A 13,453-nucleotide genomic window follows, 5' to 3' on the forward strand; every position below is an offset into this window, starting at 1 on the left:
TGCTCGTATCCGGGCCCGGATTGATGACGTCCGTGCTGGCTCGGATCTGAGGAATCCGAGCCCGCACATCTCTAGTCTACACACAGTGGAAATATAATTACATAGTGAGTGAGTTCTAAATGGATTTGCAGCTAATCGTCTATCTGTGATATTTCGCAGGGTATTAACAGCCTTGCACAGGTCGGGTTTTCCTTCTAGCAGGGTGGCGGCTATCTGATCACAGGGCTCTGCAAATTAGCAGAGAAGTGATTCGGTCGTTTATCCATTTATCCATGTCTTCAACAGGATCATTGCATAGTACTGTGCCTGAGCACCAGGGCATTTTTGCCTCTGTGATCTCTTGCTTTTCATCAGATTTTTTCATTACAGCTATTGCTTGTCTATTCGTTTCCTGATGTTTAACTATTATGCATTCTCTAAAAATATGTTTTGTTTCATCTCTTGAGTCCTACTTCTTATTAAATGCCTATATGGTCAGGAAATGGTCGTTACGTGGATGGTCTTAAGGTCCACATGCATTGGGTCGACCACTGAAGGCCTTAGATCCGACTCATGAGAATGGTCGACATGGCTAAGGTCGACAGGGTGAAAAGGTCAACACAAGCATTAGGTCGACATTGGGAAGGTTGACAGTCAAAAGGTCAACATGGTTTTTCACTTTTTCACACATGTGCCGACAGGTGTTTTTTATGCACTACCATCCACTAGGGCATGGAGGGTGAATATAATAGTGTCCCAAGCGTAGCGAGGTACTGAGCCCAAAGCATGGCGAACGTAATATGGGGTCCATGTCAACTGTGTTGACATTTGTGACAAAAAACTTGAAAAACTCATGTCGACCTTTTGACTACTGACCTTCCCAATGTCGACCTAATGCTTGTGTCAACCTTTTGACCCTGTCAATCTTAGCCATGTCAACTTTTTTTCATGTGTCGACCTAAGCCTTGTCGACCTTCAGTGGTCAACCCAATGCATGTCAACCTTAGTTTGGTCAACTTAAAGATTCACACCCATATGGCCTAACCTGGATATTCCAATCTGTGGGTGTCAGTCATCTTCAAGCAGTGGGTGACTGGTGAAGATTAGACACTTTGTTTAGCCCCATACAGACAAAGTTCGCTAGAGTACACTATAGCACAGTAGCATCCAGAGACAGATGTGGGTGGGCAAGTTAGGCGAGCACTGGCTGTCCAGCTTCTCTTGTGCGGTTGTGCCATGACTTTCACTGTCATAACAACCATAATCAAGTCCTGATTCTGGCTAGAGATGTGGAACACAGATCCAAACTGGTTCAAACTCCGTACTGACCCCTTTCCACCATAGCTCCAACTGGATGTATCCCCATATCGGAGCCGTTTACACACCGTAATGCAGTAGAGCCCACGTATGGGTCATATGGTCAACACAATTAAGGTCGACAGTCAATACGTTGACCACTATTGGTCGACGTGCAAAAGGCAGACACATAAAAAGTCAACATGCATTAGGTCGATATATGAAGCTTTTACATGCATTAGATCGACATGGTCAACACAAGCAAAAGGTCGACATGAGTTTTTCTCCCTTTTTTGTGTGTCTATGTTGAATCGGTGACAGTTCATAAAGCTGACACTAGGGGCGCAGAGCTATCACCAAATAAACAAACACGCATGTGTACTAGGTTTTGTACGTTGGCGACGTGATGACGTAGCGCATAGTCTAGTGTCGCGATTGCTGGTGGCCGCCATCTTAGAGCATAGGCTTCTGCGATTGAAAAGTGAATTTCGTGTTTAATGGTCACGCTGCTGAGTGGGGAGATCTCACAGCTGCCCGTGCGGGGATTTATAGAGCGGACGTCTGGCCGAGGCGCTAACTAGGTTCTGAGCCCCGAGACCAGGCCGGGCCTCCGCCTGTGTGTGGCGGCTCCCAGGAGAGGCACCAACATGATCATAGAGGATTTCGAGGCGCTGAAACACTGGCTATCAAAGACGTTAGAGCCCATGTGAGTGTATTGGGCTGTGTGGGGCCTGTACTGGAGGCACATCACCGCCTGCATGCTGCTAGGTCTCTGTGTACATGTGTGTGTCTGCCAGTACATGTATGTGTAAACAGTCTCGCCACATGACCAGAACATGTCACCCTGCATACGCATGGTACTGTATGACTGTTACACATATGTATTGAGAGAGGCACACATCCTCCTGCCATGTGTGTACAGGGGGAGTACTAGCTCTAGAGGCAGAATGTATCAGGGCATAGAACAGGTGGCATCCTCCATGTGGGTACAGTGTCATACATACCTGCCTATTAGACTTGTCCTTTATTCTGGTCACACGCTGCTTTGCATGTAATAGACTATGCAGGAGATAATGTGACACATGCACTTGGAGAGTGGTAAAGTGCCAGTCAGCCAGTTCCTGTCATGTTGCATACTGTGTTTGAAAAATGACAGGAGCTGTTTTGCTGGTCCTTTATCTCCGTCCACTTTATCTCTCTACAAGGCAAGATATTTCTGAATTGTTAAAACATTTTATATACCCAAGTATAGCTATAACTGAATCTTGTGTATTCATGCTAGTAATCAAAAATAATTTCATAATTAATGTATTAAAATAAATGTGTACATACTTGGGCAGGTTTCATTATGACAAGTTCCCATATCTGTCAGATGTTGCTAAAGGTGTCCATACACGGCGCAATCCTGCTTTGCGAGGCAATGTGTGCTCCCATGTATTGCACGGATTCAGTACTGAATCCCGGCGGTCGGGATCCCGGCGTTCAGAATCCCGACAGCTGAAATGCCGACAAGGGGGGGACGTGGATCGCCCCCCCTTGCGGGCTCGCTGCGCTCGCCACGCAGCGGGCCCGGTGCCTCGCTACGCTCGGCACACTAATTTATTCTCCCTCCAAGGGTTTCGTGGACACCCCAGGAGGGAGAATGTGTCGGCATTTCGGCGGTCGGGATTCCGGCGTCGGGATTCTGAACGCCGGGATCCCGACCGCCGGGATCATAACTGCATCCCGTATTGCACAGCACAAAAAGTATGTGCTGCACGCTGCTTTAGCACATCACATGCGTTTTGAACAAGATGCAATGCGATCTAGTTAAAAAGATGTGCACCTTGCATGGGCACCTTCAGTTATGATTTCGCGATTTTAAATATGATTTTCAGAGGGAAAAAGTTAACAGTATAGCCCTACTGCTGAGGCCAGAATATAATTAGCAGAAATAACGCTCAGTGCATATACACTGAGCGTTTTTTCGCCTGGTTTAGCAATTTACCCAAGGGTGGACAACAGTATATAGCAGGACGCTATGGAAAGATGTCCACCCTGCCGCACATCAGCTGGTCATACCAGCAGATAATAATAATAATGACATTTATATAGCGCTTATCTCCCAATAGGACTCAAAGTGCTGTACCATTGTCTTTACAGCTATGAGCATCTGGGCCAGTGATGATGTGGGAGCACGCATCAGCACTCTCTGCTCATCACTGCCCCGTACACACTGGGCAGCTTTCCAGCTGAAAGCAGCTCAGACGAGTAAACTGAGCTGCTTTCAGCTCAGTCGCCCAGTGTGTGTATTGGCTTTTAAGCCAGGGCTCGACAATTATTTTTTAAAATCTAGGAGCCGGGATGAAAGTGTAGGAGCCAGATGCCAGACCACTATAAACGAAATGTGCGCACCAAAAATTTACACTGATACACACACAGCACTGCATCACTGAGTCTGCCCAGCACACTGATATACACATAGAACTGCACCACTGAGTCTCCCGAGCACACTGATACACACATAGCACTGCAACACTGAGCTCCCCCCAGCACACTGATACACACATAGCACTGCATCACTGAGTCGGCCCAGCACACTGATACACACATAGCACTGCATCACTGAGTCGGCCCAGCACACTGATACACACATAGCACTGCATCACTGAGTCGGCCCAGCACACTGATACACACATAGCACTGCATCACTGAGCTCCCCCCAGCACACTGATACACACACAAAACAGTGCACCACGGAGTTACCCCCCAGTACACTGATACACACATAACACTGCACCACAAACCCAGAACTCCCATATACAGAACTTATATAGACTGTGGTACAAACACACTGCATACCTCAGAATATGACCCTCTAGAGGAGGGACAGTGGCCGCTTTGTGTGGATGACTCAGGGACACAGGGATCACCAGGCATCACTCCAGCGGGTGCCCCGATGAACTGCTCCTCCACCTCCATCGTGAGAGTGCTGGCCGCACCATTCCCCCCCTCCTGTACACGTTACTGCATGTGGAGCGGCGGCACACAGAGCGCAAGATGACAACTCACCCTTGCTGGCTGCCGATTCAGATTAGGTCCGCGGCGCAGCTATTTCAAATATCAAGGCTTCAATCTGCGCTCACTGCCAGCACCTGATTAGCTGCCGAACCGTGAGCTCTTCGATTGGCTCGCAGCTAGGCAGCCAATTAGGTGCCAAGAGTGAGCTCCGACTGAAGCCTTCAGATTGAAATACCCGCGCAGCGGACCTGATCCATCAGATACAAAGGCAGCCAGCAGGTGTTAGCTGTCACCTTGCATATCCGCTCTGTGTGTTTGTGTGCCGCTGCTCCATGTGCAGGACCGTGTACAGGAGGGGGAATGGTGTGGCCCCAGTGCTGTCATGGTAGAAGAGCACTTCATCAGGGCACCTGCTGGAGTGATCCCTGTGCCCCTGGGTCACCCGCAAAAAGCGTCCACTGTCCCTCCATGAGTTTTGAAATAGCCGCCAGTGCTCCTGCTCTGCTACAGCGGCAGCCGGATGAGTTGTCCACCACTCTACTGGCTCCATTAACGCAAGCCACCACCCTGCCCGGGGCGGTCTGCTTCCTGCCAAACCTGGACGCCAGGAAGCAAAATCTGGTCGCCATGGCTTGACGAGCCCTGTTTTAAGCATATAGCCAATACTCATGTGTGTGCTAAACACCTGGCTATTGTACCTGCTTTGCAGTCATGCTACCTCTGCTACTATTGCTTGTGAGCAGTCTCAATGGCACAATCACTCCAGGCAGTGCCGGAGTGGCACTCGCCTATTCAATGCTGCCGTTAATGACAGCATTATATAAAAGGCATCAGATCAGACTTTTTTGTTGGAAAGGCTGTGGCCTGTCAAATTCACTGCTGTTTTTTGAACAATCCACGGACTTTCCTGAACATCGAATTCCAACTGTTGAGTTACTGTTGGATCAAGCGAACACGGCCCGGGATTGTGACTGTCCCTACGGTCTGATGGCTGGAATCTCATATTGAATACACCCCTAAGGGCCTGATTTAGACCTGTTAGCAAGGCTACAATTTTTACAGATGGAAAAAATTGTGCTGCAGGTCTGAATCAGGCCCTAGTACCTAAGAAAAATCACAGAACTGGAATTAGAATTGTCATCGCTGTCTAGGTGTGACACGATTGTTACATTGAATGTGCACTTCTGCATCTTATTCCTCTAATTTGCAAATTATGTTATTTTGTTTAATCTGTATAACAAGATGAACTGTGTTTTCCTACCACTCCCAGCTTGGTCTTACTGATAAGAGTTCAAAACTCTATTGATGAGGTGTTTTTTTCCTACTGGTTACAATTACAAATATTTCTCCATATGTGACTACATATAGCAACCAGAGACACAAAGGGCCTTATTCTAGTTCACTCTTTGAGGCAAATTCCTTCTTAGCTGGACAAAACCATGTGCTCTGCAGGGGGGCAGATGTAACATGTGCAGAGAGATTTAGCTTTGGGTGAGATATTTTGTTTCTGTGCAGGGAAAATAGTGACTGCTTTATTTTTACACTGCAATATAGATCTCACTTTTAAGAAAAACCCCACCCAAATCTAATTCTCTCTGCACATGTTACATCTGCCCCACCTGCAGTGCACATGGTTTTGTCCAGCTAGGAAGGAATTTGCCTCTAAGAGTGAACTAGAATAAGGCCCAAAGTGCCATGAACACATTCATTTAGCGGTACAGTTATCTGGGCGACTTTGAGCTGAAAGCTGCTCAGTTTTGTCATTTGCACGCTCCTGCATCATCGGTGCCCGCCGCTCATCTGCTCGTATTACCAGATAATCGCTGGCCAGGGGGAAAATCGCTCTGTTTATGGACCTTTAGTCCACTAGACAAACAACCTTGAAAAACTAGCAACACATCCCAGAATATAACAAACACACTCATTGCGCAGACCATAAACCTAAGTAAATGATAATCCACAGATTAATTTCTGTTAATGGAGTCCTATGCATGACGGAGCCCTCATTTGTCCAAGTACCTCATTCTTGTTCAGAACTCAAATGCTCTTCGACTGTCAGTATTCGCTTCATTGTAGAGAGCCCATCGTAACCTATTTAGCTGGTGTGTCCTGCATTGTGTCCTGCATTATGCTCCTATCTGTGACATCACTTTAGCATTTTTGATCCCTGTATGAGTTTTTTGTAGTGCCTTCCAAATAAAAGGAAAAATATGGTTGTACAGTGTCTACCTAGAATTTACGGGTGCCGGATGACTGCACTACAATGGGGATCCCGACAGTCAGAATACCGACATCAGAATTCTGACTGCCAGTGCTCCGACGGGGGGATCCTCACTGACAGGGGCTATTCTCCTTTGTGGGGATCCATACCCCAATGAGGGAGAATAGAACCTGTAGTGAGCCACCAAGCTGGCAGCGTGGCGAGCCTGCAAAATGGGCTTCTTTGCATTCATCCCCATGTAGGAGCATTGGCAATCGGGATTCCGATTGTCGGCAGTCATACCACACCCAGAATTTACAACAAGCATACTGTAATGTTTGCCAGAGGACCATGGCCAATATAATGTGAATTTGCTCTGTGGGATGATTTGCCAATTGTACTATTAACTGGTTACAGTGAGTTTGAACTGTTGGTGAATTGTTTGATGTAGCTGATCGTGTTCCTCTTTTCTTGTTTCCTGACTGCAGTTGTGATGCGGACCCTTCTGCTCTTGCAAAGTATGTTCTTGCTTTAGTAAAAAAGGATAAAAATGACCGAGAACTGAAGGCACTGTGCATAGATCAGCTGGATGTTTTTCTTCAGCGAGGTACATTTCTACAGTGTGCAAATGTGGCTGTCTTGTCTGTTTACACTAAAATAAAAGTAAATCTACTTTTCAGTAAAGTTTCATATTTCCAGGATAATTCCATTAAAATAAAAAAAGTTCTCAGTGACGTTTATAGGAATAATAATAAAAATAATAATAAAAAAAAATATTTATATTTGTAGCTTTACCACGATTTAGCTGTACATAATGCTATGTAGATCTGTGGAGAATTATCGGCAACACTGCTGCCTGTTAAGCAGGTATATGGTAGTGTAAGTACTCCCCCCCCCCCCCCCTCTCAATTTTCCTGATTCGCACATCTGGGCTTTGCTGCATGCACAACACGTTTTTAGTATTTTTTTTTTTTCAACTTACATTTTTTAAACTAATTTCAGAAACCCAAGGCTTTGTGGATAAATTATTTGAAGCTGTGAGTTCCAAGAGTTATCTCCCACCACCTGAGCCTACATCAACAGTCACTGTAAAAGAAGAAACATTGGAACACCAAGAAAAGGATGCAAGGAAAGAAGAGGTAATCATAATTATGCCTATATTGTGTTGTGATTTTTGCCCCCACAACTAGGCAATAAACCAATACAGGCAGCATGGTGTGGTATGCCTGCCTGAGCACATTGCGGCCAGATATGCTTGTGCCAGCTACATCATTTTTCCTGTGCTCCTCTATGCACTGCAATGCCAAACTTGCGATCAATGTAGATGGATGAGATTTTTCGATATTTGTTTCCTAGCACGGCGCCCATCGCATACCATACTTAGTGGTGTGCGATGCAATATTCCTGTTAAATTAACAGGAGTGCTTGTACAATGAAATATCGCATAGCATTGCATGCCAGCAAATGTACAAGCACCCTGATGGGCTTACAATGTTAAATGCACCCCCACTATCAACGCCAATCCGAAGCGTAGCGAGCGCAGGGGTACGCGTCCTCCGACCTTTTCATACCCCCACTATCCACACTTTTTAAAATCTACTCTGCACCAACGTGGATAGTGGGGGTATGAAAAGGTCGGAGGACGTGTACCACCACCCCTCACGGGCTCGCTGCGCTCGCCACACTTTGGGTTGGCGTTGATAGTGGGGGTGGCGTTGACAATGGGGGTGCATTTAACATTGTAAGTACCCATCAGGGTGCTTGTACAATTAAATATTGCATCGCATGCCGCTATATTGCATGCAATGCGATTTGTATACGATCAAAATCGGGGGCGCCGTGCTAGGAAACAAGTACCCATTTTTCATTTCAGACCTTCTTAAATGAGTTGAATTGCCCATACATGTTCATAGCTGTATCTTCTTTAGTCTCCTACTCCCAGGTGTGCGTAAAATTGGCCAACTTCTGGACAGCAATAACTATTCATGTGTTTGCTGCATATGCAGGATAATTGTGCTCCTGTTAAACATCCTGCTTATGCGCTGATAGTACATTGGTTCTGAATGGCCATATGTCCAGTGGTACTGAAACTTTTGCCCAAACAAACAGCTGTTATAATTGTACAAAAATGAACCCTAGAATTAATGCGTGTACATACGATATGTTTATATACATTGTAAGTTCCACTGGGGCCGGAGACTTATTCTCAGAAAACGCGCTGCGGAATATGCATATGCTATATAAATAACTGGTAATAAATAAGTCATACCAAGCACGCTCTCTTAATGACACAAGCAAGTTTTAATGTTCAGTTTTGAGCTAAATGTCAGTGTGTATTATTTAACTTGCAGGTAAAATGTTTTGCATTAACTGAATTGTTAGTCTTAGAGAATGGGATAAATCTTTACATTTAAAGGAAACACTTGACCACTGCAAATTCCAAATAGTGTTGGCTGAGCAGATAAAAGAAGTGTTTTTAAGTGCAACTTGTTGTGCAAAGTGTCAAGTATCCAACTAGAGGTAACCACTGAGTGAAAAATTAGTAGACAATCTCATAAAATGATCATGGTTCTAGCCGAGGATCCTATGTTTGAAACCGATGTTTAGTCTGAAAATACACTATAGATGTAGGGTCGATAATTGTGATTACATTTTCCATTAGTCCTATTTTTGATTTTAGGTAACCAAAGAAGAAGAAATAGAAAAAAAAGTTTCAAGAAGACTGAATCATAGTCCGCAGACATCAAGCACACGCCATAGGGATAACAGGTAAATTGTAATTAGTATTAAAGGTGCCCATACATGTGTGATATGCACCATGCATTTTGTACTTGATCGCATCACATGCATTTTAGACATGAGGCAATGCAATCTATTACAGAAAGTATGTGCAGCACATACTTTTTGTTCTAGTGTGATGTGATTGCCCGTGGGAGCGCGAATCGCACCTATTTAATTTGTACCATCTATGGGCACCTTAAAACGAAAAAGAAACCTCTGACTTGAAATTTAAATGCAGATATATTCTAGCATTAATAAAGTGGCAACAACTGTAATATGAGTTCTGTTTATTTTGTATTCATATATTTGAAGAACATAACTAATGTTAGGGTAATACCTGTTTGTAAAAAGTGTGAGACTACTTTCGCTTACGTCACTTCTGCATTTAGTTAAAAAATAATTACCCATTGAGAAGTCTAGCCAGTTCAGCAGCCTTGTGAAACATGCAAATGTACAGATGAGTCCTCCGTTCCAATCACTGGCTATCTTTCTTGCTGAATAAGTATCTTCTTGCACAATTCAGGCGCTGCTGATTAAAATATGTGGCAATGTGAAATAATGTTTTAACTGATGCCTCGAAGACTGTAACAAGAACCAAATGAATGTACACAAACAAACGCCATTATTGATTGAACTTCCTCTTTATTCTTATCTTTTGACTGTTAAGAATGTGACAACTAATACATCGCATATGTTATGTAAAGTGCACAGAATGTCTCAATAAAAAAGTAAAAAAAAAAAAAAAAAAAAAATATGTGGCATGCCTATATTCTGTGTGCGACTGCTCCTGTATATTAAAATGTTTTCTAGGAATGCTGCTTCTCCATTAGTTTTCTCTTGGAAAACACTGTTGTAGCATTTCGTATGCAGATACTGCTGTGGTTGCACACAGAATATTATAGGCATGCTGCATATAATTGTATTCAGGAGAACCTGTTTGTGCATTCGGTTCACATTGTTCATTTAAGCCCTTCAACCGAAGGCTAAAACAGTAAGTGACGATTGGTTGGCAAAAGTTGTAGTAGAGTACAGATGGAGCGCAGGTTTTTCTTGCAGGGGCTGGCGGTCGGAACGCACTCGCACGCGTCCCCTTACAATGGCGCTCCCCAACCCTGCCAGTCTCCCTGAAGTGAAGATGGGCAAGGTTCGCATCCCTTGCCGCACTGTAACTGGGACGCGTGTGCTTGTGGGACCAAGACATATACCAGTCAGATGGAGTGCCAGCTTGCCAGCGGGGGCAATCTGGCGAGCCATGGCGCTGGTTAAAAGGTGCTCCATCTGTACGTACAAATCAGTAAATGAAACCGCACTTTGTGAGACTGCTATTGTGGCTCTACTTTGGCATTAAAAGAACACATTCATTTTCTAATGGTGCCCATACACGGCCAGATGCGGGTGGTGCGATCTGTGCTTTGAAGTGCGCGCTCCCGCGGCACCTCATCGCACAGTATAAAAAGTATGTGCTGCACATACTTTTTGTACTTGCTTTTTATCGCATCATATGCACAAGGCATGCAATGCGTGCTAGTTAAGCTGAAAACGCCCGCCCGCATCGGGACGTGTATGGGCACCTTAAGAACTATTTTGCTTCTTTCTTTCACTTCTTTAATCAGGGAAAACAACAGAAAAAGAAGCAATTCTGATAGAGATGGTACTTCCCTTCAGAATACTTTCAGAACAGGAGGCCAGGAACTGAAACAAGATGTTGATACATCAGCCCGTCTGAGTGGGAGCAAAGTACAGACTTCAAAGACTACTAGGTAAATCATTGTTGCTTTGTATTATATGTATGTTTTATTTACTTCTTATTGATAACATAAGACACCTTTTTATATATTTTATATTTGGTGGCTTAAAAAATTGTGCTTCTATTTTTCACTAAATTTGCTATCTCAAAGACTTTTTCTGTGTTGTACCCATAAAGGCCTTTGCGATAGCAAGTGAATTATTGTTATTTTTAAATAATTGCATTGTAAATTGCAAACAAAACTTGCAGATGGTGTGTGCTCAACTCCCTGCTGGTTGAATGTAAATAGATGTGGGATGTCCCTGCTGTGTCCCCAATGTGTATCGACCCTATCTGTGTCTGCAGGGAGTGTATGAACTGGATGAATTTGATTTTATGGTGAGCACACAAAAAATCCTCTTTGGATCATCCTTGGCATTTGTTACCAATATGCTGGGACAGTCCTGTGGCTAGTAGACTTCATGGCAAAACAAAGCGCACATTTATCTCATACCACAATAAATGCATCCACCCGTTCAATATATTGAATGTATATGTTTTCATCCCTTCTGGGTAATATTTTATTACTTACATCTAGGAGCAGAGATGACCGAAAGAAAGATGACCGCTCTCGGAGACGGGAGTATGACCGTAACATGCCTAGAAGAGACTCCTACAGAGATCGATACACCCGAAGAAGAGGGAGAAGTCGCAGTTATAGCAGAAGTCGAAGCCGCAGTTGGAGTAAAGAGAGACCACGGGATAGAGACAGAGATAGAAGCCACAGCAGAACAAGGAGCAGAGGTGTGAGCTCAGGATGTGTACATATCACAGTGACTGTAGCTATATCCGTTTTGTGATTTTACTTTTCCTTAATAACACTGCTCTGCTTGAGAGATTTATTAATACGGATTTATCACCTTTAGTACATATTGAGCTCTACGCTAGTTTTCATAAATGACACTCCGTGTCTACTTTATTGCTTCATTTTTGTTTTCAAATACAGTACTTGTTCTGTAAAGCCAAGGTTTTTGGTCTCTTGCCAGGCAAATTGTTTTCTCTCCTTTTAATTATGAGTTTTCTCTTTGTTCGTAAATGATTAGGCCCAGTTTAGTATCCTTTATTTTTTTATATTGGTTTTATATTTTTCTAACAGTAGAGTCTCTAGAACCTTGGTGTTTAGGTAGTGTTCATTCTAGCACCCGCTGTATTTAAAAACCCATGCAGTTCCTCTTCCCTACCTGGGGTGTCACTGTCTACTCTGGTGTTTCTAGCACAGGTCTGGTTTCCATATTAGTGCTGATAGACAGACCACACTGTGCTAGAAGCACTACAGCAGACAGCGACACCCCAGGCAGGGAAGAGTAACTGCATGGGTTTTCAAATATGGCGGGTGCTAGAAGGAACACTAGTTTAGGGATGAGGGCAGGATCTCACACTTTCAAGCAACTGCAACACTATGTATGCTAGGAGTTGAATATAAGTAAAGTCTGTCTTCACTGGAAGTGGCCCACATGAAGAGAGACCCTGCCACTGCCCCTCCACATAGTGGCCTTTATTCAGGTCTGATCGCAGTACAAATTTGTTCTCAAAATGGGCAAAATCGTATGTACTGCAGGTGGGGCAGATGTAACATGTATAGAGAGTTAGATTTGGGTGAGTTATTTTCTTTCTGTGCACGGTAAATACTGGCTGCATTATTTTTACATTGTAATTTAGACTTCAGTATCAACACACCCCACCCAAATCTAACTCTCTCTGCACATGTTATATCTGCCCCACCTGCAGTGCACATGGTTTTGCCCATTTTGAGAACAAATTCTTAATGCAATCAGATCTGAATAAAGGCCCGTGTCCGTGAATCCTATGCTATTATTGCCGTTGGAGCTGGGTAGCACTTGAGGTTTGGCAGCAAATAATTTGGTCTGTATTAGTAATAGGTGCAGGGTGGTCTGTATTAGTAATAGGTGCAGGGTTATGGTCTAAATAAGAGTCTGTATGTTAAATCAGATCCTTTTTATTATGTGTTCCATATATTTTTACTGTTTTTTTTTTTTTTTTTTTTAGTGTAGTGTATTTCTTTCAAAATATTAAATTACAACGGCGTATTGTTTTACAGACGTTAACTTCAGGCCCAGTCCTTGCTTTGTCACAGAAGTGAATGATCATACTCCTCAGATCATTATCTTCATTAGATAAGAATGTTGATGATTTCTAGTAACCTTACGTTTAAAATCCCTCTACACCAGAAACATGGAAACCTGATGAAATTGAGGGCACACAAATGAGGAACCTTTGGCCTGCCAGTGGTTGTTGAACTACACATCCCAGCTATTACAATTGTTGCAGTGCATGGTGGGATGTGTAGTTCCAACAACCGGTGTATACCTAGGAGTTAATCCTATTAGAGGAGATTTTGCTGGTGTGAAACATCATGGCAGTGGCTGTACTTTTTCTCCTTCATCCACTAG

At 43.8% G+C, this 13,453-nt stretch overlaps 1 protein-coding gene across 5 annotated transcripts in view; it reads left to right on the plus strand.

Moving 5' to 3' along the window:
• The first annotated feature begins 1,682 nt into the window (after window positions 1-1,682).
• Window positions 1,683-13,453, plus strand: part of RBM26 (RNA binding motif protein 26) — an 85,528-nt gene continuing 73,757 nt past the window's right edge. For 3 of the 5 annotated variants that reach the window (XR_014469730.1, XR_014469731.1, XM_083168812.1), the window contains exons 1-6: window positions 1,686-1,981; window positions 6,964-7,082; window positions 7,478-7,614; window positions 9,156-9,244; window positions 10,870-11,016; window positions 11,581-11,786. Coding sequence is in view for 3 of the 5 variants with exons in the window: in XM_083168812.1 (XP_083024938.1) it covers window positions 1,923-1,981; window positions 6,964-7,082; window positions 7,478-7,614; window positions 9,156-9,244; window positions 10,870-11,016; window positions 11,581-11,786 (757 nt within the window). In the remaining 2 variants the exon portion in view is untranslated. Of the gene's footprint in view, window positions 1,982-6,963; window positions 7,083-7,477; window positions 7,615-9,155; window positions 9,245-10,869; window positions 11,017-11,580; window positions 11,787-13,453 lie in introns of all 5 variants that reach the window. The other 2 variants (XM_083168811.1, XM_083168810.1) reach the window with 2 other exon arrangements.

Source organism: Crinia signifera, chromosome 2 (genome assembly GCF_055691185.1).
Source record: "Crinia signifera chromosome 2, ASM5569118v1, whole genome shotgun sequence".
Classification (NCBI taxonomy): Eukaryota; Metazoa; Chordata; class Amphibia; order Anura; family Myobatrachidae; genus Crinia; species Crinia signifera.